This window comes from Arvicanthis niloticus, chromosome 8 (genome assembly GCF_011762505.2).
Source record: "Arvicanthis niloticus isolate mArvNil1 chromosome 8, mArvNil1.pat.X, whole genome shotgun sequence".
Classification (NCBI taxonomy): Eukaryota; Metazoa; Chordata; class Mammalia; order Rodentia; family Muridae; genus Arvicanthis; species Arvicanthis niloticus.
The window spans coordinates 26,293,187-26,317,532 of NC_047665.1; the positions used below are offsets into that span (position 1 = coordinate 26,293,187).

Below are 24,346 nucleotides of genomic sequence, written 5' to 3' on the forward strand. Positions count from 1 at the left end.
GGCCTTTTTTCCTTACTGCATTTAATATTCTTCCTTTGTTTTGTGCACTCGGTGTTTTCATTATTATGTGACGGGAGATATTTCTTTTCTGGTCTAGTCTATTTGGCGTTCTATAGGCTTCTTGTATGTTTATGGGCATCTCGTTCTTTAGATTGGGGAAGTTTTCTTCTATAATTTTTTTGAAGATATTTATTGGCCCTTTAAGTTGGGAATCTTCACTCTCATCTATACCTATTATCCTTAGGTTTGGTCTTCTCATTGTGTCCTGAACTTCCTGGATGTTTTGTGTTAAGAACTTTTTGCATTTTGAGTTTTCTTTGGCAGTTGTGTCAATATTTTCTATGGTATTGTCTGTACCTGAGATTCTCTCTTCTATCTCTTGTATTCTGTTGGTGATGCTTGTGTCTATGACTCCTGATTTCTTTCCTAGGTTTTCTATCTTGAGGGTAGTCTTCCCTTGTGATTTCTTTATTATTTCTACTTCTATTTTTATGTCCTGGATGGTTTTGTTCAATTCCTTTACCTGTTTGGTTGTGTTCTCTTGTAATTCTTTAAGAGATTTTTGTGTTTCCTCTTTAAGGGCTTCTACCTGTTTACCTGTGTTCTCCTTAAATTCTTTGAGAGTGTTATTTGTCCTTCTTGAAGTCCTCTATCATCATCATTAGAAGTGATTTTAAGTCTGAATCTTGCTTTCCTAGTAATATGGGGAATTCAGGACTTTCTTGTGTGGGAGAACTAGGTTCTAAGGATGCCAAGTACCCTGGGTTGCTGATGCTTATGTTCTTGCATTTGCCTTTTGCCACCTGGATCTCCTTAGTACTACCTGTCCTGTCTCTGACTGGGGCCTGTCTTTCCTATTATCTTGGTTGTACCAGAACTGTGTGGGATGGCTGTTACTACTGGGATTAGAGCTGGAGCCCAAGATCTGCTCAGTGCTCAGGCACAGACAGGAAGGAACCAGTGCTCCAGGCCAGGAGTGACTTCCTGGGTCCTAATGGGTTCCAGTTACTCCCTGTTTTAGGTGGGTGTTGCTGTCTCCTTACCAAAGATACTGCCTGGGTTAGAGCTTCTGGAAGGCCTGCTTCCTCTGGGTTCTGTGAGATTGCGAGCAGAGCTCCTGCCCGGGATCTGCTCAGTGCTTGGGCCCAGACCAGAAGCAGCCAGTGCTCTGGGCCAGGGGTGACTTCCTGAGTCCTAGTGGGTCCCAGTTACTCCCTGTGTGAGGCGGGTATTGCTGTCTTTTTACCTAAGATACTCCCCGGGTTAGAGCTCCTGGGGACCCGCTTCCTCTGGGTTCTGTGAGATTGAGGGCCCCTTTTGAGTTTTCTAATTTTAGATCTTACACAAGTATCTAGGACCCATTTTAAATAAACTTTTGAAAGGGAAAATAAAAGTAAGGGGAAAGTTGCTGAGCGCTGCCTCTAGCTGTTGTTGAAAAAAAATGGCTATGTGTAGAACTGTTTATACAAAGTGAACACCGAGTCAAACGAATAAGAACAAACTCTGAGTTTGGAACTTTTCAATAAGTTTCTAGAAAATATAAAAATATAACAATGGGAGTCTAAGGATCTTTGAGGGAGATCAACCTGTTTTCTTCTCATCCCTGAGCTTCTAGGTTATAAACTTCTACTGAAGTTGTTTTCAAGACTGCCATGGATGTAGGGAGAGAGAGAAGGTAAATGAAACCGAGCACAGATCAGAGCTCTTATGGAGATTGACATGACTTTCTTGAATAAATACCACTCAGCTTGTTGCCAGTCTTATGTTCATTGCTAGAGTTCTAGAAAAAGCTGGTCTTTTTTTTTTTTTTTTTAACTAATATTGTTGTTGCCTTTCTACCATTGTGGAAGTGCTTCCCAAAGTCTATTCACACACACACACACACACACGCACACGCACACACACACGCACACGCACATGCACACGCACACGCACACACACACGTATGTCTTCACAGACTCCAAAAGAAGTCATCAGATCCCCTAGGAATGTAGTTACAGATGTTTATGAATTGCCATACATGTGTTGGAACCCAAACCCATTCTGAAAGAACATCCAGAGCTCTTAACCACTGAGCCATCTCTCCAGCCCTCTCAAAGTCTATTCCTAACTCTACTTACATGGGTCCAAATGGAGGAATCCCCCAGACCTTCAAAGGGATTATATTGTATAGAGATATTTTTACCGTCTACCTTAGTTTTCTTTACATATGTACCTAAAAATATGTAATGCATAGTAATGAGTCATTTAATGATACAATCAGGGAGAACAATTACATAAGCTTAAACACTGTAGGGCAATCAGCAGAAGTGGCCTTGTAGAGCAATCAGGCATGGTGTATGAGATCTCTGCAGCTGCTGCTGGTGTAAAACAATGTACTCTTTTACAGTAAACTTTAACTTTTTTTATTTCTTCTTTGAGATTGACAGGAAGAAGTGAAGGTCAATTTCTCCCTGACAACCTTTCCCACACCCACCTCCTAACTTCTCTTCTTTTTTTCTTTGTAACAACATCCTGAGTCCAGTTAGTGCTGTCTGCATGCTTATGAGGGTGGGGCAGCATTCGTTGGAGCACAGGATGCCTCACAAGGGCTACATCCCTGGAAAAAAAAATTGGCTCCCCCTTCCTCAGCAGCCATCAACTCCCAATAGCATCTAAGCTAGGTGTGGGGCTCCTTCCCATTTTGTTGGAATGTCCACTGGCTTGGGCAGGTCTTGTGTGGGCAATCATGGCTGCTATGACATCACAAGGACACCTACTTCTCACCTACTGTTGAGAAGAAACTGGTTGTAGAAGTTTCTCCCAGCATCTGTCTCTCAAAATTGTTCTTCCACACCTGCCTTTCAAGATGTTCCTTGACCTTATGGAGGTGGGGAGACTGATGTAGATGCCCCATTTAGGACCAAACACTCCATAGTTTCTGCACTTCGTCCAGTTGTGAGTTTCTGTATCAGTTGCCATTCTCTGCAAAAGGAAGCTTCTCTGGTAAAGGCTGAAAACCATTAATTTATAGGCACAGAGACAAATATTTAGAAGACAGTTTGATACTGTGCCCAGTAAGCAAAATAATAACAGGAAGTATTCCCTTAGGGTAGAGAACTGCAGCCACAGGTCCTCTGCCAGGTATACAATACCAAGTATGAATTCTGCCCTGTGGAATGGCTCTTAAATCCAATCAGAAAGTAGATGCTTACTAAAATAATAATCACTCCACTACTGAGTCAGTGAGCAGACCCTTGCAGGCTGGTTATTATTAGAGTTTTCAGGGTTCACCGTTGTGTAAGACCGTTGACTTACCCCCACCCTCAGCAGCCACACAGCACCTTCTGGTACTATGAAAGCTGACCAGCAAAGGAAGAAGAGTCCAAGTCAGTATCAGCTTTATTTTGTCATGTCCTCTGATTACACTGAGTAGCATCTTCATAACCAGATTCATACCAACTGTCATATAGTCAGATTCTGCTGGGTAAGCAGGAGCAATGATCATAGCTTATATTGTTTGGGGGCTCTCTGATCAATTTGAAGGGAGATATCTAGAATTTGGTTTTCATGTGGCTTTTCAAGGATTCTTAGTGTTATTTAACCCCTTCTCTCACCCTCTCCTCTGCTCTGCCATCTCCATTTAAGCTTTCTTCTCCATTATTCTCCTTTCTGCCTTCACACCACCTGGGCCCTGATGTCCCCCTTCCCTTAAGATATTTCTTCTCCCTGACAATGGTCCCTTGTTTCTTGGCTACTTCAGACACTCCAAGTGAAACAAAAACTAAACTAAACATTAAAATCTAAGGTCCAGCTGAAAAAGACAAATAGACAGACAGACAGACAGACAGACAGACAGACACAGAGACACAGAGAGAGAACCCTGTGTTTGTCTTTCTTGGTCTGGTTTAGCTCACACAATATTAATTTTTCCAGTTCCTATCATTTAAACTTTGTCAATCAATAAATGTGTACTATAAAGTAATGTTCAAGATATGGTACTGCAATACATAAATCAGTATTGGAATTGCTTGCTGTCATGGTCACATGGTATGTGCAGTCACATGTGCAGTGCTTTTGTCAGATGGCCAATCCTGTAGGTTACTTTATACCTTATCACACAGACAAGTGAGAAAGGCAGTGTTGTAATATATGACATCACTGCAAAAGAGTAACTTTTAGCTGAATATTAATGATAAGTGTATTTCCCATCACACATGTAGTCCCCCATTAAAGTGTTGTTATAGGACACATGACTATACACATACATAAGACTTTATGTCTCCATTCCTACTACATACTATTAAGCATTACACTGAGCTTTTAGAAGTTATGTGCTCACGAAGCTGTCTATAGATTCCATTTTATTACAATAAATGGATGTTAGAAAGGGAACACTTGTCTGGGGGAGAGTATTGTTCTTTAACATTTCTAGAATCTTACATTAGACTTTCTTTCTCTTTCTACCATCTTATTGGGATATCTGCAACAAATCCTTGTAGCCCATGTACTGGTCATCTTGCCAGACAGTGGACAAAGAGGATATTACATATACTTCTTGTGAAATTTGGTTGGGTGGGAAAGAAGTTGGGTATCATCTATAAAAAAACAAAACCAAGTGGTAAGATATTTTGATTAAGAGAATTTTAGATTCTTGGTTTAACCTAAGTTCTGTCTAAGAGAAACTCGTCACCTACACCATTCATAGTTGCCAGAAAGAAAGTTAGAAGCTAACAAACTATGTGTTCTTAAGGCTAATTTCATTAAATAGTTAATAAGATAGCTTTAAAATGTATTTTAAAATAACAGCTATAGATATCACGCACTATGGCCCAGCCAGATAAGTGTGTTTATCCTTCATCAAAGAAACTTCTCTGCAACAGAGACCACTACAGAAAATCCCATCTATCAAAATGCAGAGAGCACGTGAGCATGGCACCCAGATCCAGTTGTTCCATTTGCAATGTGACTCCTGTACCTAAGGTTCAGGGAACATTGCATCAGAGGGAGCAGAAAGATTGTAATCATCAGAGGACCAGAAAATCTGCTGTGAGATTATGTGTCCTGGAAATGTCAGGGAAGCTTCAGCTGTGATACCTCAGCAAAATGGCTGTCTGAGTGCTAACATGGAAGAGGAAAGTCTAACAGGGCCCCCATCTGTACACAGAAAACTACAGGAACTAAGGAAGACTGAGAACACCAGAAACGGCTATGCAACACCATGTGGTCATCTCTAAAGTCAAATTTATAAGTAATATTAAATGAATTGAACAGGTTGAATTCATATATTTAGGCATATATGCATATATATGTGCATATACAAAAATATTTAAAGGAAAAGAGGCTATGCTTTCAAGAGGGAAAAATGAGTGGTTACAGAGAATGGACTGAAGATATGAAAGGATTAGGAAACAATATAATTATATTTTAATTTTTAAAAATTAAACAGAAAAAATAAATTTTTAAAAAGTAAAATAAGAGCTAGCACCTTAAGAATAATTATTCATAAACATCCTTATAATGCAAAATAGAAACTTTGGAACCTACGGAGACTGTTGACTGGTTTCTAATCCTCTCTGATAATTATGGGAAAACTTGGACCAAATTTATTATAGAAAGTTTTTATGCATTAGAGTTATACAAATATATATCTTCAAAAATCCAATCTCTTCTTCATTTTCAGCCAGGAAGGCAATTTTGAACTTGCTATGCCAGAAAGCGTGATGAACTAAACAGGGTCTTATTTTCAATATGAATCTAGCACAGGGGTAGGGGAGGGGCTTCCATTCACTCTGACAAATGCAAATTAATATGAATAGGTGCCACTTTCTTGAGCATTCTGGGCTTTGTTTTCATTGGGTTGCTTTTCGGTGGTCTGCTTTGGAGCTTCTGTCTGTCAGTGCTTGATTTTTTGCTTTATTGCGTTTCATCCTCAGTCTCTTCCACTCACTGATAGTATGTTCAAAACACAGAAATCATGAAAGAAGAAAAAATGATAAATCTCTGTGATCATTCCCTAATTTTATAAAAATTCCTTTTATGAAAACAACTGTAAATTTTTCTTAATAAATATTCAAGATACCTGTACCTAAAGGTTAGGAGTGGAATAGTTATACTCTCAGAACTAATAAATGGCATGCTCCCAAACGACTTGCTAAATAGACTCAGGTTAAGTTATACTTTATTTTTTTTCATAAAACAGTTGAGTTCTGCAGTGATATTTAGGACACATAAATAATGATGTCCTAGAAGAGCCAACCTGGCCTTTAGAGCCAGGGTTCTTATTTGGTGGCACATCTGGATCAGAACAGTTGCTAATGACCTTGATAAATACACCAGTTTTGTCTTGGGCATCTCAGCACGTCCCCAAGTCCACTCGCATATGTACCTTCTCCCTATCTGTGTCTTTTGTGACTCAGGAGAGTATAATTGACTTTTCAGTGAGCATAATATAATTCCTTGCCTTTGTAGTATAAACTAGAATAGGCGCCTTCATTATCCCCTCCCATTTTTTGGATACATAATTGTTTATTTCATGGCATCCTTCACTAACCCCATCTCCCAGAATCATCATACAGGCTGTCAAGGCTTGTTCAGGTTGCTCCTAACTGCTAAGAACTAAGGCCATTGTGTTTAAAAAGAGGAATGAACAGGCTGGTTTCCACCAGCCTAGACCTCTGGCCTTTGATTGACATGACCTCAGGGAGGATCCAAGAACTCCTTCCCAGCCCTAGCAAAGGACAGCTACATTCTGAAGGAGTTCCCTGCTCCCAGCTTCCAGCTTCATAAATAATTTCCCCAGCCTTCCTTTGAACAGTTTGATTCTGCCATCTCACTTCCTTGTAATTGCCTAAATGTCATGGTTTTCCTCGATCTCCACTTTCATTTCCACCTTGAAGTGTCTTGTTGATAATTCTCAGAGTCCACCAGATTGTTTCCACTTACTGGCCCCAATCCCTTCCCGCTCTATCCCACTCCCATCCCCTTCCTAGTACCACACTCCAGGTATGTTGTCACGTTTATCACCTATGTCATGACTATATTGGAAAATCAGCAGACCCGGGGATGCTGGGCTAGCTCCATCTGCCACCCAAACACAAATAATCTGCAAAGTAGCCCAGTGCCTCCCTGCCCTCCAGCTCCTACCATCTTCACAAATGAAAGAATTCCAAATATTTGGCTCACACTTGAAATTGCTCCAAGGTCTCTCTCCCGGGGCTTTCTCTGAATCTAATTTATGTTATCCCATGAGCCTTTATGAAGCTACACAAACAAAATTATAAGCCTGTTTCTTCTCTTTTAAGAACCCTTTCTGTGAAACTTCTCTGGAAGACTATAAATGAGCTAACCCTATAGGGTGTTTACATAATTAGCTAAGGCTATGGGGTGTTTAATGGTTAGCCAAGGCTATGGGGTGTTTAAGCAGTTACTCAAAGCTAGGAAATATTTAAATGGTTAGCCAAGGTAAAGGTTTCTTTCTTAAATTAACTACTTTGCTTTTTAAAAAAAATTCCTAACCACATGAATCCAGGAAACCCAGCTACATTCTCTGTCCAGCTGTCCTCCATGCCATAGGTTACTGTACCTCACCATCCTGATGACAGGCCTAGGGCAGACCTTGACTACAGTTTAACTTCTGACTTAAAAAAAAATAATCATCTTGGGCTGGTGAGATGGCTTAGTGGGTAAAGACACTTACCACCAAGCCTAACAATCTGAATTTTTTTTCTCCAGGATCTGGTTGGTGTAAAAAGAGAAATGACTTCTGCAATTTGTCCCGAGATATCTAACAGTCTTGGGCAGATAAACGTGCATGCACCTCCCCTACACACACACACACACACACACACACACACACACACACACACAATGAAAAATTAAAGTATTGATATGAATTTCTGGAAAGAAATGTATACATGCTTATTATTATTATTCAAATATTGCAAAAATATAGAGGAGCAAGGGTCACCCCTTTTCTAACTACTCAGGACATTTGTAATATTTTTGATCATCCTTTCATGTCTCTGTAGATTGCGTGTATTTTTTATTACTTCATAGTGAAGTTTTAGACTTTGCAGCTTAACCCAACACATATTTACTGTCAAGCAGTTTCCGAGAGTTGAGAATGTGACACAGGTTGACTGGAGCATTTGCGTGGTATCTCGAATGTGTGCTCAGACTGTCTGCTGGGGCTGCTGTCCAGTCTGATGCTCAGAGTCAATGAGCCACACTGCCCACAGTGCTCTGGAGTGTAGCTTCTAAACATCATACGCCACAGACACTACTCCTGCCTACTTCGGCTTTAAAATGGTTTGGTCACTTATTGGACAGTTGGGTTGTTGGAGTTTTCAGCTTTCCCTTCTTGTAAAATCATTCAAGGATAACCATTCTTAGGTCTTGAATTTTGCATTTATGTTGTTGATTTTTTCGTATAAATTCAAAACAAATAGGTTTACAGGATCAAATGGTAAACTAAATCAATGCTTGTGGCTACTTCTGGAATACAAATGAGGAAAGATAGATAACTAGAAAGTAGCAACATCACCAAAAAGCCCATTCTGATGTGGGTAATCATGAAAGTTGGGTCACTGGAATTCTTTGCCCAACTTCAAACAGCTTTAGTCAACAGGGTCTTCCCAACAACTGACTATTGCTTTCATAATCCTTTCAAGGGATCTTTCAAATCTCTTAAGTTTCATGAATTTTCTGAGCCTTATAAGTTTTATTAACTTCCTGACTTGTCCATTGCTGTGATTAAAAACACCATGACCAAAGCAACTTGGAGAGGAGAGGGAAAGCCAGGAAGGACCTCAAACATGTCAGGAACCTAGAGACAGAAGCTGTTGCCAAGGCCATGGAGGGATACTGTCTACTGACTTGCTCAACCTGCTTTCTTATAGAAGCCAAGACCACCAGCCCAGGGATGGCACTAGCCATAATGGGCCTCCCCCATCATTCATTAATTTAAGAAAATGCCCCACAGGCTTGCCTACAGCCCAATCTTATGGTGGCATTTTCTCATTTGAGAATCCCTCCCCTCTAATGACTAGCTTATACATCCTTCTCTGGTTGCAAATCTTTCTCTGGTCCTGGCTCCCAATCCTGTTGAGTTAGCCAGTGATGAGATGAGATGAGATGAGATGAGATGAGATGAGATGAGATGAGATGAGATGAGATGAGATGATATATATGTGAGATGATATATATGGATATGATACATATGTGATATGATAAATATGGATATAATACATATGTGATATGCTACATATGTGATGTGATATAATACATATGTGATATGATGCACATGTGATGATGCATATGTGATGTGATATATATGACATAATACATATGTTATATAATACACATGTGATATGATACATATGTGATATAATATATGATACAATACATATGGAGGAAAGGAAGTGACTTACAGTAGAGCTTTTCATCTCCATCATCATGATCCCCCAAGAAATTTCATTTTCATTAGAACTTTCATGAAATTTTCATGAAAGTTATTTTAATTACTGTTTATTCCTTCTTTAGAAAGAGACAATGCAAAAACTACACAACTTTGGAGATTTGTAAGCCTTTCAATGTTAAGGACTCTGAAACTTCAGCAAGAACTTAGGTTCCAAATATAAGATCTACAAAACTATGAAACCATGAATCTTTTATTATTATTACCATTACTGCTGTTCCTGCCATATGTTCGTTGTAAGAAATGACGGGCTTTGGTGTGACATCCCTGTGTGGGCAAATAAAGCATTTTGAACATTCCCTCTTCTGTTACATCTTCTCTCTCCCTCCGTCTTTTCGCTTACTAAGTTCTCCCCTTTTTATATTTTTTCTCCAAACATTCCCAGTTTTTTTTTTTTTAAAGCACTTATCTCTCGGAATCTGGGCTATTTCGTTCAATGTGATATTATCTAGTTCTATACATTTCCTGCAAAGAACATGATTTTTCCCCTTTTTTTGTAGCTAAATAAAACTACACTAGAGGGCGGGGCTGTAGCTTAGTACTAGCGTGTTTGCCTAGCATGTTCATGACCCCTACTTTGATTCCCAGCATTACAAGCAGCAAGTAAATAAAATGAGAAACTCCAGTGTATATATACCCTGCAGATACCCTCACAATTCTGCCCATCAGTATAGTGGCTCTCTATCTGAGGTTTCACTTTTCATGATTTCAGTTATCCCTCATCAACCACAGTCTATTAATTAAATGAAAAAACTCTGGAAATAAGCAATTTAGATTTAAAATGTTTTTCTTTTTACATTGTAAAGTTGTGTTTTATGTATGTATATATATAAGTATTTTATTTATGTATATATATAAGTATATTTATGTTAAAGTATATGTATATATCTGCATATGGCTTTGTGCACAGAAATGCAATACTTTCAGCCCTAAAACTGCATTAGATTCCCTGGAAGTCAACTTATATACCTCCATCCTACTGTTAGCCATCCAATGTGGGTCTTCTGCAAAAGCAGCAAGTCCACTTAACTGCTGACCCATCTCTCCAGACCCTGAAATTCATAATTTTTAATACAAGTCATTCAGAGTAGCATGATGAAATTTCACATTAACCTGCTCCATCCCAGCCAGGATATAAATGACAACATTATTGCAAATTTTGTTGGCAGTGTGTTTTTATACTTATCCTACTGAAATATTTCATACTCGGTATGACTATGTGGTGGTTTGAACACAAGTGACGTCCATACACTCCTGTGTTTGAATGAGTAGCCCATAAGGAGTGTCACTATTAGAGGCATGGCCTTTGAAGTAGATGTTGTCTTGTTGGAGGAAGTGTGACGCTGTGGGGACAGGCTTTATGGTCTCATATATCCAAGTTATGTTCAGTGTGGCAGTCTTCTGCTACCTGTAGATCAAGATTCAGAACTCTCAGCTACTTCTCCAGCACCATGTCTGTATGCTGCCATGCTTCTCACCATGATGATAATGGACTCAATCTCTGAGACTGTAAGCCAGCCCCAATTTAATGTTTTTCTTTATAAGAGTTGTCATGGCCATGGTGTCTCTTCACAGCGATAGGAACCTAACTAAGACAGGCTGCATAGGAAACACTACAGTATATGCCAGATTTGGTATTGTTTGCTGTTTTAGACATCACCTGGAACACATGCCGTGTGAATAAGAGGGTCATCTGTACCCAGCACCTTCTCACAACAGATCTGTCTCCAGAGGGAGAGCATGAGAACGAGCAAAACGAGAAGTAGATTCATGTTTACAGCTGCATTAGTCACAATAACCAGAACATGGAGCCAGCCTTGATGCCCATCCATAAATAAAGGGTAGAAAGTGTGGTCTATATACAAAATGGAACTGTAGTCAGCCATTAAGTAAACTGAAATCATGACATTTACATGGAAAAATGGGTAAAAGTAGGAATTATCATATTAAGCAAAGCAACCCAGACTCAGAAAGATAAACACCTCTTTTTTCATGTCAAGATCCTAGATTTTAAGAACTAACCCGGTATTTTAGTTTGTGTGTATTTGGAGGATGTAGGTCATGAAAATAGAAAGGAGGCTGTGAAAGGGGAAATGAGGACTGAAGGAGGGCGGGGGGAGGAGAAGTCAGAAGGGATAGCAGCACACATACCACATGAAAGCCTAGTGGGGCTCAAAGGGAAGGAGGGAAATAGGTTAATTTTAAAAAAGCAGATTCACACCTGCTACAAATCCCTGAAAATTTCCTGCCAATGTCGGGCAGCTCAAAACCACCTGTAATCTCACCTCCAGGGATCCAACACCAAATTCTGAGTGTTTCAGGTGCTACACTTCCAAGGACAAAGCCATACATACACATGAACCTTCACATAGTGTAAATTTTTACAGTGCTGTAAAAATTGAACCTACACATATGTGTAAATTTTTACAGTGCTGGACAGCTGTCTCAGCAGTTAAGAACACTGGCTGCTCCTCTAATAGACCTAAGTTTGAATCAGCACCCACATATCAGCACCCACATCCCAGTACCCACATATCAGCTAAAAAATAGTTGACTAAAATAGTCTGTAACTGCAGCTACAGGGATTATGAAGCTCACCTCTGACTTCCACAGGCACTAGAAACACACACACACACACACACACACACACACACACACACACGGTACATAGACATAAATGCAGATGAAAAACACAACACATGAAAATAAAATAAATTCTAAAAAATTAAAAAATACATTTGAAATCTAATTTAATCCCACAAATGCATGTTCAATGTGTAATATTTCCTTATATTATTATTTGATGATTTAATTTAAAAAAATAGAAAAGTGTTAGTGGAAGTTTATCAGGCTACAAAGAAATAACATTCGGAAACTTCCATCCTCAGAAGTGTGTGTGAATTACACCAAAACTAAACTAAATTTCAATAGGCACAAAGTGCTTGATAACGGCCAAAACCAAGTTTTCCCCTTTTTGTTAAGTACCTCTAGAAGCCATTTAAATATTTAAAACAAAGAAATTAAATGCTTGTAAATATAGCCTGTCTCATGGGGAAATTTAGGATAAAGCAGACCAGTACTTACGCTGAAATGAGAGCTCCCAATGCGGCCCCCTCCCACCTGCGCAAAGACAGCTAACTACATTGTGGAGCAAAGACACAAGCCACTGGCCTTGTCACTCACTGCCAACAGGAGTACAGCTATCAGTCAGTCTCCCTACGGCCTGTGAGCTCCTCACCCTGTGAGGAAACTGTTCAAACACAAAGAGCATCTTAGCAGTAAATAAAACTAGGAGCTGGACCTCATAGGTAAGCAATTAGGCAGCACACTGAGAGGTAACATTCCCCACCTCCTGGCCATTTGAAAAGAAGTATTATCTTTAGAGAAATGTCTTCGCCTGAGATCTGAAATACAGAGTATTTATCTTGTCCCGGGCTAACCTTGCCAAGAAGAGCTGCATTAAATAAGGATAATCTAGATCCTATTCATCTTGGGGGTGGAGGGGTAGAACATGGAAAAACATGGAGAAAGTAGGCTACTGCCCACTCTGCCCCAGAATGTCTTTTTGCTGTCTTCTTTGGTGCATCTGCCTCTCTTCTGGAGCTAGACAGGCAAGGTGTCACACAAAGTGACCATCCTGAGACAGAGGTTATTCTCTTTGAGAACCTCACCTCTCACTCCTGCTCAGAGACCACACATCATGGTCCTCACCTCATCCTTACTTCCTTGGAGACCTGGCATAACTTCCTACACCCATTCCACTGACTGTCCCTGGCCTCTGACACTTGACCCTTTTTAATTGAGACCTTATTCCCATTCTCTTCCCACTGGCCCTTCTCATACTAAAAGTGCCAATGGGTAGGAAGTAGGCATATGTCAGTCATGCCTAATGTTAACTACTCATACCCTGCTTACTTGTATTGTGTTATGCAATAGCCCTTGACTCATTATTTACTTCCCCCCTTCAACACTTAGATCCCTCTTTTAGAATACTTTACTGCACTCTGTCCCTTCTTCATCAGTGGAATTTTGCCCCACTCTGTTTTACCCGCAAACACTCCAGCTATCTCTTTGTCAAATCCTGAGTATTGCATGTATGAACAGAATGCCTTTGGGGTTTAAATCCTGAACAGTCAGGCATCTGAAGTCCAGAATGACTGTTCATAATGCTGATGGTTTCATATCGAGCCATTATCTATTCTGAAAAGTCACACAATGTCAGTAGTTTGTACATGATCCCATGTCTCTCTCGCAATTCTAGCCATTTCTAATTGGGTCAATCAAGAGACTCTAATATAGTCACAATGTCACAATCTCCCCCTTTGCCAATATAAACTTTGCTCTTTGCTTCTTCAATCTTTTGGGACACACATCTTCCTTGGGACTTGAGGTGTGCCTCTGTTGGTAGAGTACTCACCTAGCATGCATGAAGCCCTGAGTTCGATTCTCAGGTATGATAACCCTGGTTTGTAGTCCCAGCTCTTCAGAGGTATAGAGATGGATCTGAAGTTCAGGGTAATCCCTGACTATACAGAGAAGTGGTTCTCAACCATCCTTATGCCAAGACCCTTTAATACAGTTCTTGTATTAAATACAGTTCCTCATATTTCAGTGACTCCTCAACCACAAAATTATTTTTTGTCGCTACTTCATAACAGTAATTTTGCTACTGTTATGAATAGTAATGTAAATATCTGTGTTTTTTGATGGTCTTAGGCAACCCCTGTGAAAGGTTTGTGACCCACAGATTGAGAACCATTGAAATAGAGAGTTCACACAGGAACTGGGGTTGTACCTTCAGATGAGTTTTCTACCTCCCTTCATGGTGATGACTGTCTTTGTGGTACATAAATTATTGGAACATTATTGTAGATTATTGCAGGGTTCCAGTGTGTGTATGTGTATGCGGGGGAGGGGGGACTCTGCCAAATCTGAAGACTGAGGCCACAAACACATTTGTACATTTCATTCTGTTACTTGAATTATTTCAATAGCTGCTAATAAGGGTAAAGCACATAAATTAATTTGACTCAAAATGACTTACAATTTTCTCCTTACCCATGCAACGATTCAGTATTAAGAGCATCGACTATAAAGGTCTACCATTGACCTATGTGATCTAAGGTTAGGTTCTCAAATGCTCTATGCTTCCTCCTGTGTAAACCAGGATAATTATGATAGAATTTACAAGGGTCAGGGACTATCAAATGTGTAAAGATATATACAAATTTTTATGATGTAGGCAAGTAGTCTTTGTTAGTTGCATCCCCAACTCTAACCAGGTTTTAGTACCTCAGACATACTATAGCCACTACTTTTTGCCTTAACAAATTGGGTTTTTTTTTCCTCTTTGTCAATCTGATAACTGCCTCTTCATTATTCAGGACTCAGAAAAACTGCTACCACCTCTACACAAACTTCCTCAAGGCCCTGAGACCAGCCATCTGTCACTCAGTGATCCTATGACATCCCCAGTAAAATTTGATTTTAGCACATGTATTTTCATTAATTATATTTCAAAACCTGGGTTCTGTTGTTTGAACACTTACATATGTCAAGCCCTGTTCTAAATGTATCCCATATTTTCTTAATTAGACCTTGCCACAAACACACAGCATGTTTTAGTAGTTGACAAGTGATATATATATTGTTATTCCTTATACATTGTAAGGTTCTTTATGAAAGACTCTACAATTCATACCCTGATCATCTTTGACTCAGCAGTACTCAGCAAAGCGCCCTGTGCAATGTGGGTATGTGATTATGTTAGAATCTCTTGATTGACCCAATTAGAAATGGCTAGAATTGAGAGAGATGGGACCATGCACAAACTACTGACATTGAGGGTCTTTTCAGGAGGATGGATGATGGCCAGGCCTGAAACCATCAGCATTATAAACAGAATGAGCAATAGCCACTATTAAATCCTTATTACTATATGAACATTTTCCATGGTGCTCACAGGTTAATGTGCTCTCGTTTGATTCTCTACTGTCATATAATCTCAGGTCTTTCCAAGGACATAATAATACAATTCATGATGACATTTCATTTTGTGCTCTTGCTTCAAGGGTCATATGCAAGGTTCTAGAGAGTTTCAAAAGGCCTCACCTCATGGGGTGCCTCCTTTTGGTGAAGGGTAAAGACACATTTGCCCTGGTAACCTTTCCTTCTCATTGAACATCAAATGCAAATTGCCACAGATTTAGAGAATTATAATCAGGAGCTAATGTTATCATTTCTATGATGACAGTTTAAGACAATAAACACAAATAAGTATTACTAAATTGTTATAGAATACGCTTCATGTAAATTGAAGCCACATGAATAAAGGAGATAAATATTTAACTTAGGCTGACATTTCTTCCCTGCCTTTGACCATCTTAAGAGCTCTCTCTCTCTCTCTCTCTCTCTCTCTCTCTCTCTCTCTCTCTCTGTCTCTGTCTCTGTCTCTGTCTCTGTCTCTGTCTCTCTCTGTCTCTGAGGATGGCTAAGATCAAAACTGTTACAGTATCTCTGAATGACCTTGAAGCTGATTTTAGCAGAGGGAAAGCAACAGTCCAAAGGGACCCCAAAAGATGCCAATGGGAATTCATAGACCACAAACTCAAATCTGGAGACACAGGCAATCTCCGAAGGCTCCAGACTGAGCTTGATCTATTCAAGTAATTTTAGCATAGACTTGAGGTCTCTCTTTGGTTGCTAGGAGCTTGGGGTGTAGTGGGAAGTGTAACCTCTTCAGGGTTGTCTCCTTAGGAACTACCACTGCTGGAATGAGGCATGGATGACAAGGCCTGATCTTCCTGTTGGATTTGGAGGCTGGCAAGCTGTGGACAGCACACCCCAGGAAAACAGTGATGGTAAGCCTGCCTCTTTCCTATTCACTTGACTGCACACCTAGGTGTGTGGGTAGCATCTTTATTAGGAACCAACACTAGAAATGTGCTTGCTGGGCACGCATACAGGATTAACTGCCTGTCAATCAAAGTTTAGTTTGTTTCAATAGTCAGCTTTACCCTGATTGTTTTACAACTTTTCAAAAAAGAATATAACTTATATAATTCATCTACTCTTGCTTTGATAAGCAGTTTTGAAGACAAGGGCAAAAAAAAAATATATCTGGGTAAGCATTTTTACTAGGGCTATAAAATAAACTTCAGCCCTCCCTGATTCACAGTGATGAGATGGTAAAGACTAGAGAGAAAATAAAGACATTGAAAATAATTATAAATCACCCATTAAATTGACGTTCCTTTAAAGCCTGATGCCTCCTGATGTTCAGTTTCTAAACCTGAATGGGTAGATATTCGTCTTCTAAGTTTCCTACCTCAGTAATCAGCAGCAATTGTGACCAACCCCAGACTTCTCTAGAATCACACTCTTTTTAACACAATGATACACATCAAGGGACTGTAGACCCCAGGCACATTCATCTCTGTTCTCTGGTGTTGGTCCAAGATGGTGATGTCATACCTCTTCATAGATACAGAAGGATTCAGTCTATAGCCATGATGACACCATGCTGTGATACTGGCTTTTATGGGGAAAGTGTCATGCTAGCTGGACTGTAGAGTTTGAGGAGACTCAAGGGGAACTAATATCAGCTGATCTCAGAAAGAGTTCTTGGATGGCTAAAGTTTAATGGATTTTAGAAACATAGACATGGCCACGCTGAATTGTTAAATAAGGATCATTAGCTAATGGACATGGTTAGTGTCCAAGCCTGACAATCATTGTAAACAAAACAATAGTCAAAACAAGGTCAATACAACTATTGAGGAGGTATCGGATCTGGTCCAAGTTATACTTCCGATGCTGTGATAAACACCATAATGAAAAGCAACTTAAAGAGGGGAAGATCATTTCCAGCTCACAGTTATAGTCCATCATAAAGGGAAGTCAGGGTAGGTGCTCGAGGTAGCTTGCTCAGTCTCTTTTCTTATATAACCCAGAGCCAACTGCCTAGGGATGGTACCACCTACAGTGGACTCAGTGTTCTGACATCAATCACTGATCAAGAAAATGCCCCCACTGACTTGCCCATGGGTCAGCCAATAGAGGCATTTTCCCAGCTGAGGTTTTCCTCTCACAAATGACTCTAGCTTATGTCAAGTTGACAGACAGACAGACAGACAGACAGGCAGACACACACACACACACACACACACACACACACACACACACACACTCATAAAACAGGATAGGTACCAGTTGAAGGGGGGATACATACATAGCTTAGTGCATAGCGTTGTAGTCAGCAGAACAGAATTACAAATACTATTGCCCCCATATTCTTTTCCTGGCCTTCATATCCAGGATTGGATTGACCTTTCTAATAGAACCCTTTTGACGATACACATTGGTCATCTATCTCCTGTAGCCAATGGAAGCATTTAGGCAAAGTCAGTGGTGAAGCTGGGGAGTACTGGTGTCTGTAGGACTGCCTAAGTGCTGTGTGCTGTCTCATGGATGGGAAGAATTGGAAACTACAAATTCACATTGCCTTCCTCTTTGTTGTGTGCTACAGGCATGTACCGATGTGGCCCTGCCTCCGTCCAAGCCGTTAAGCATGGCCATGTCTGCTTCCAGTTTGATGCCCCATTTGTGTTTGCAGAGGTAAGTGGAAAGCTGGAGGCAAGTGCCATTTTCCACCACCATCTCTTAACACATCAAAGAGTTAGACACCAGGTTGCTACTTCTCAATTTCCCAGGTACATCGTGTATGCTTCCTGTCAACCAGACATTCTTCCAGCCTCGGGTTTTTTAAAATGCTAAATGCAATTTCTACTTAACACTTTCCTGTCTTGAAGTTTTGAAGTTGTATTTCTACTAAAAGCAAGAGATTTGCAAATCTGGGTTTAGTTCTGGGCACCTAGGAACTGACATGGATAGTTCTGAAGACATTAAATGATGAACTGGATTTCATTTTTACCCAATTTAAACTTGGTAAAAAGTGGTTTATGTGTGAAAGTTTCAGAGTATGTAACTCCCATCTAAGACTGACCCATCAGTACACATAAATCAATATACACACTACCAGCAGCAGCAGCAACAACAGCACCAGTAGCAGCCAAAAAGAGAAGGAAAGGTATAAAGTGCTATTCAAGTAGAGAAATTTTGGCCACTTAATGGGTTGATAAAGATGTTAAGTAAAGGGTCTAAGATTCCAGAAAAATAGGGTAGGAGCTAGAAGGACAGGAAGCAGTTAATTAAATCAAGGTGAGAGACATCAGGTAAAAGAGAAGACTGGGGAGTCTCTTGGGGTGGGAGTGGGGGTATTAAAGGCTGAGATGCAGAACTCTCTTGAGGTATACTTAGAGCAATCAGCACCAGAATGGTACCACTTCCGTATCCAGCTCTTGCTGTACAATCACTTCATCTTCCATTTGATGCTCATAGCAATCCTTTTTAAATGAGTATTGCCACTCTCCCCATTGAACCAAAAGAAAATCAAGGCAAAGAAAAGCAGACAGACTAATATCCTTTCCCCAGTAATGTAAGCTCATAAAGAGATGTGCTGAATTCTGAAACCGAGTGGGCACTTGAGTTTAGCCTGGCTGTCACTCCAGAAGGAATAAGTATCTTTTGTTTAGCTCACACCAGGGAAAGCTATGCGGAGCTCTGAGGTCCAGGTCCTTGGGGTGTATAATCCTTGGGTGGGAATATGTCAGTAAATCTAGTCACACAGCAGTAGTGAAATGTGGCAATACCAAGAACACGTGTAGCTACTATATTGACAATATAGTCAACATAAGATTGCATTCATGCATGGAGATGCATTCACTGAGAAAATAGAGCCAGAAACTGAAGGATAGTACACACCCTATTACTCTAAGTCAGGAAGTAGCTTGGTAAACATGATTCCCTGTGCAAATACAGATGGCCCCTGACCCGTGATATCTCCACTTAAAACCTCTAAACATTGTAATGGTGCAAAGCAATGGTACAAATTCATTAGAAATGACACTTTGAATTTTGGATTAGGATCTCTTCCTGGGATAATCATACATGGTCAGATCCTCTCAGGTGACACTGGGTGGCAGGAAGTTGCCACTCCCAGTCAGCCCCATAATCATAGGGAAAATAACAGACACCTACAGTGTGCCCTGTCACTCAGCTAAGATGTCCTGTAAGGGAGGTATAAGAAGTGTATTTTCAGCTTATTAAATCTTCTATATACAATGAGTTTAATCAATATGTAATCTTATCAAAAGCCAAAGAGTATTTGCCTTTTGATATGACCATGGTTCTAAGAGCAGAGTGCTGTGAGCTTACAGGGGAAGGAGCAATGGTTCCTCAGACCAAGGAGATTAGGAAGAAGTCAAAAGAGCCTAGTGAGATGGTCCAGTGAATAAAATCATTCACTGCCAAACCTGATAGTGTGAGATCAGTCTCTGGGGCCCACAGAGCAAGAACCAATTCCTTACAAGTTGTCTTTTGACCTCTATAAGCACAACACACTGCACACATTAAATAAACAGAAAAAAAAAAAAGGAATTTCCAGCAGAGGGGAGGGGTTGACCTAAACATCCAAGTGCTTAGTGTGGTCAGCTAACAGTGGTACAAACTCAACAGCACACTATTGATGTATCAGGGTGTCAAATAAAGGTAAAGGCTAAAGAACGTCCATGTGGAGACCTTCACATCCTGGGAAGTCAGTCCTTTTTTTCTGTAAGCTAGGGATAGTTATCTGTGCCAAGAGGAATCAGCCAGGATGCTGATAGCCTGTGGAACATGGGCTGGGTGGAACTGTCACTGAAGTTAAAAGACCTACCAGAGAGCTTGGATTGTCTCTCTATGACAGAGATGAAAAAGGCTTTATGTCACTCTAAGGAACAAACAAACACACAACTTGCAAAAATATCTTAAGGGAAGTATGATTATATTTAGGCTAGTGATTATATTTAGGCTAGGTGATTCCTTCCCCTTTGTGAAGGGGAAGGAATGGCAGCTGAGGCAGGAGCATGAAGCAGTTGGCTACCTTACCTCAGGAAGTCTACTGGTAGTAGGGTTGGCCTACCCTGAGCAACTCACTTCCTCCAGCTAGACCCCAGCTCTCTTAAAGGTTCCACAGCCTCTCCAAATAGGGCTGCCAGCTGGGAACCACATGTTCAAACACATGATTCTGTGAGGCATACTCCCATTCAAACGATAACAAACCTGAGCTAGGCAAATGGCAGTCACCAGGAAAGAAGGGATAGTATTGAGAGGTACGTGGGTGGCGAGTGTCAGCATTTAGACAGCAGAAACCACAGATATAAAATCCACAGAAGGAGTGCACTCTATCTGCCATTGCGGTTTCTAGAAGCCTCTAGAAGCCTCCAGAGACCAGCCTTACAGTGCTTGGAGTTTTATCCATTTGATTTCATTTCGAGATTTGAAAATCTGTACAAACCTCCCCTGCTGTCATCTGACAGTTTATGACACTCTGAGAATCTCTTAATGGGAGATTGCTATGAAACCCATGAAGCTTTCTTTTTTATACTTTTATTGTGCTTTATTGCTAGAGAGAAGGGGAGAGGATGGCCCTCCTTGCAGTAGGGAAGGTCCTAATAGCTGTTAATGCAAGCACTTTTTGCTGTTATTAAATATAGATCAGGGTGTTAGGAATGTCATCAGGCTACACAGATAATTGCTCCTTCCTCACTGCTGCAGAGGCTTCTTTGCTGTGCAGGCTGTTGCCTTAGCTTGGGCTGAACCCCAGGTCCAAGCTATTCGTCCGAGATGTATGAGCTGCCTGAAAGCATATGAGGTACTTTCTCTCAAGATGTGCTTGCTAGGACCCCATAGGGGTGAGCAGGAGATTTTAGCAACAGAGTCTCAGTGACTCAGGTTGAGGCTGATGAACCCTCCCTCCCTCTCTCTACCTGTGTGTCATCCTTCCTCTTCCTACCTGAGGGATGTCAGCAGGTGGCTTGCCTGCTCTTGCTTCTCAGCACGCTGACTTCCCAGCCATTTCTCACCAGCTTCCAGACCATCCAGCTCATTGATTAATTGTCAGCTTTTCCGGAACTTTCCTTGGTATCTGAAATATAATAGAATCTGAAAGGGGAAAGATACATGGAAAATGGCCCCTTTCTTCTCTCTCACTTTTTGTAGAAAGGGACAGGAGGAAGCATGTCGGGCATCCATACCTGGGATTCTGTGCCCCTCCTTCCACATGCCTTCTTCACATTGTTGAGTTCCTGTAGGTCCAAAAGGATCCAGGTGCCCCTTCATTCCCTAACACACCATGGCTCAGGGCTTCTAAAGAGATAAGTACAGAATTGAATGCTTTTATGTTTCTATGTTCACCTGCTCAGTGGTCCTCAGTAAAGAACTGCTTCATGGGAAAGATCATTCTCTTCTGCCTTAACTGTATCCAATGAACTCTGCTGCTTTCTTTATACCACCTCATTGCAAATGGACACACACATACAGAGATGCACATAAATATATAAACAGCTGTGTGAGTCTCTCTCACACACACTTTTCACATACCACAAACACACAGAGATACATACATGCACACAAGCATGCATGCATGGCACAAGCATGGTTTACACACACATACTATACACACGCATGTACACTTGTAGGTCTCAAACATACATACAGCATATACACAAACAACACATTACACACATTCATGAACACACACACTCCAGGTCAGGTGACCTTTTCGGTAACAGTGATGGGTTTTTTGGACCACAGTGACTCCCTCTCCAGAGCTCTGCCTCTCTGGCTCTGTACCATCAATTCTCTATGGCAGCCTTACAGATGCTTCTGGGAACTGTTCTCATCTCAAGCCTATCATTGCTTTCTCAGAGTAAATCTGTTTTATAAGTATCTCCTATTTGGATCAAATACAATTTATCCATTCATTCAAATAATTCATAAAATTCAAGGATTACTTTGACTTATCTTCTTAACCTTCCTCACATTTTTTCCAGGAACGTCTTCAAAGGTGTCTGAAGTCCAGTCCGTCTCACAATCCCCCAGCACTAGCCTCTGAGCTCTGCCTGTACTGAGCTCTGTGATGCAGCCTCCCAGCTTACCTCACTCTCCCCCTCATCCTTCTGTCCCCCAAGAGTCAGTCAGAATCACTCTTTGAGCTGTCAATTAAAATGAACCTTCCAATGGATTCCTATCATCTTTCATTTAAACTGAACATGAATTTTGATGAGTGCTGTGTGGTCTAGCCCCTGGGTTCTCTCCCACCCATACTTTGTTCATTTCCCTCTAGCTCTACTGGGCTTCTTGCTCTTTCTCTTCCTGTGTCAGTGTTTCTCCAAAGGAAGTGCCCCACCCCCATTACTCTCTCTCCCTTTGGTGAGAAATTAATCAGTTGAGGTTTCATGTGCTGTTTACTTCATATCCCTGTTGTCCCCTCTTCAATAAGGCTTACATACACATGCAAATGCACACACACACACACACACACACACACACACACACACACACACTCATGCATGTGCACATATACCTGGGATAGAATCTCTGTACAGATTCTCTGCATTCTCATCACTAGGAGCAATATCTGCTGCAATGAATGAATACATATATATGTACATACAAACACAAATACATGTATACATACATAATACATATATACATACAAACATGCATATATACATATATACATACATAACACATACATGCATATATACACACATACAAACATATATACACGCATACATGCATACAAACATACATACATACAAGCATACATATTTACAGACATACAATAAACAGAGAACACTGATATAAACATTATCTTGGAGATAAGGTCCCAGCTGCATCTTATGCTAGGAGTTTTTGTGGCGAACAAGGAACATGTATGACACTGCAGAGAGCATCCACAGCAGGCCCAGCCTCCCATAATCACAAACTACAAATGTCAAGTACAGGGTGAGTGTTTGGCAGTTGTGTCAGGAGGTACCTGGCTAAGCAGGAATCCAGGTCCTCCATATGCTTTAGGGGAATCAATGCTTTCTCTGTAGCCTGTAGCAAGGTTGTTTCTATAGATAAATGCACAAAGCAAAGAGACTTTATCCTGGGGTCTTGAACTTGAAAAGTCATCTCCATACCCAGTAACAAAGAACATGGAGTACACCATGCTGTGGGTGCCAGCAACAAATTTGCAGACATCTTCTGACCTACTGAGGTTCCAGCCTATCTCCTTGAGCCCCCAGGACCTGACAAACAACACAACCTGTACAGAAAACACCATGTCTGACCAGAGGCAAGAGTGCTATGATGTGAAGACAATGCCAGCAGTCATGGCAGGATGCCTGGCTCTATGTAGCCATAGACTTAGGTGTTCACTAAGTTTGATTTCCATTCAAAACAAACAAAAGACAGCCCACAAATACAGAAGATTCATACACCAAGTTTAAGTACACACCTGTAATTCCAGCCCTTTGGAGGCTAAGACCAAATCAGAAGCCAGCCAGGGCTACATAGTGAATGCCAGGCCGAGCTGAGGTACACAGGGTAATCAAAAATAAACATCAAAAATAAACAAAAATAAACAACAGGCACTGGCAGGATGGTTTGGTGAGTAAAGATGCCTGCTACCAAGCCTGATAACAGGAGTTCAATTCCTGAAACTACACAGTGGAAGGAGAGAGCAGACTCTTGCAAGCATCTCTGATCTATACAGATGGCCCTCCTGATACACAAAAATAAATAATTATTAAAAACAAACATCAAATCTTATGTGGTTCTCAGCCTTTCTAATACCGAGACCCTTTAATACAGTAGTTCTTCATGTTGTAATGACCCCCCAACCATAAAATTATTTCATTGCTACTTCGTAACTGTAGTTTTGCTACTGTTATGAATTGTAATGTAAATATATGATATGCAGAATATCTGATACTAGACTTCCAAAGAGGTCACAACCCA

The 24,346-nt window shown here is 40.6% G+C and overlaps 1 protein-coding gene across 2 annotated transcripts in view; it reads left to right on the top strand.

The window, feature by feature from the left end:
* F13a1 (coagulation factor XIII A chain) overlaps positions 1–24,346 on the top strand; it is a 172,978-nt gene that overhangs the window by 107,055 nt on the left and 41,577 nt on the right. For both annotated transcript variants that reach the window (XM_076939184.1, XM_034511156.2), the window contains exons 9-10: positions 16,214–16,317; positions 17,985–18,073. In XM_076939184.1, coding sequence (XP_076795299.1) covers positions 16,214–16,317; positions 17,985–18,073 — 193 coding nt within the window. The remainder of the gene's footprint in view (positions 1–16,213; positions 16,318–17,984; positions 18,074–24,346) is intronic.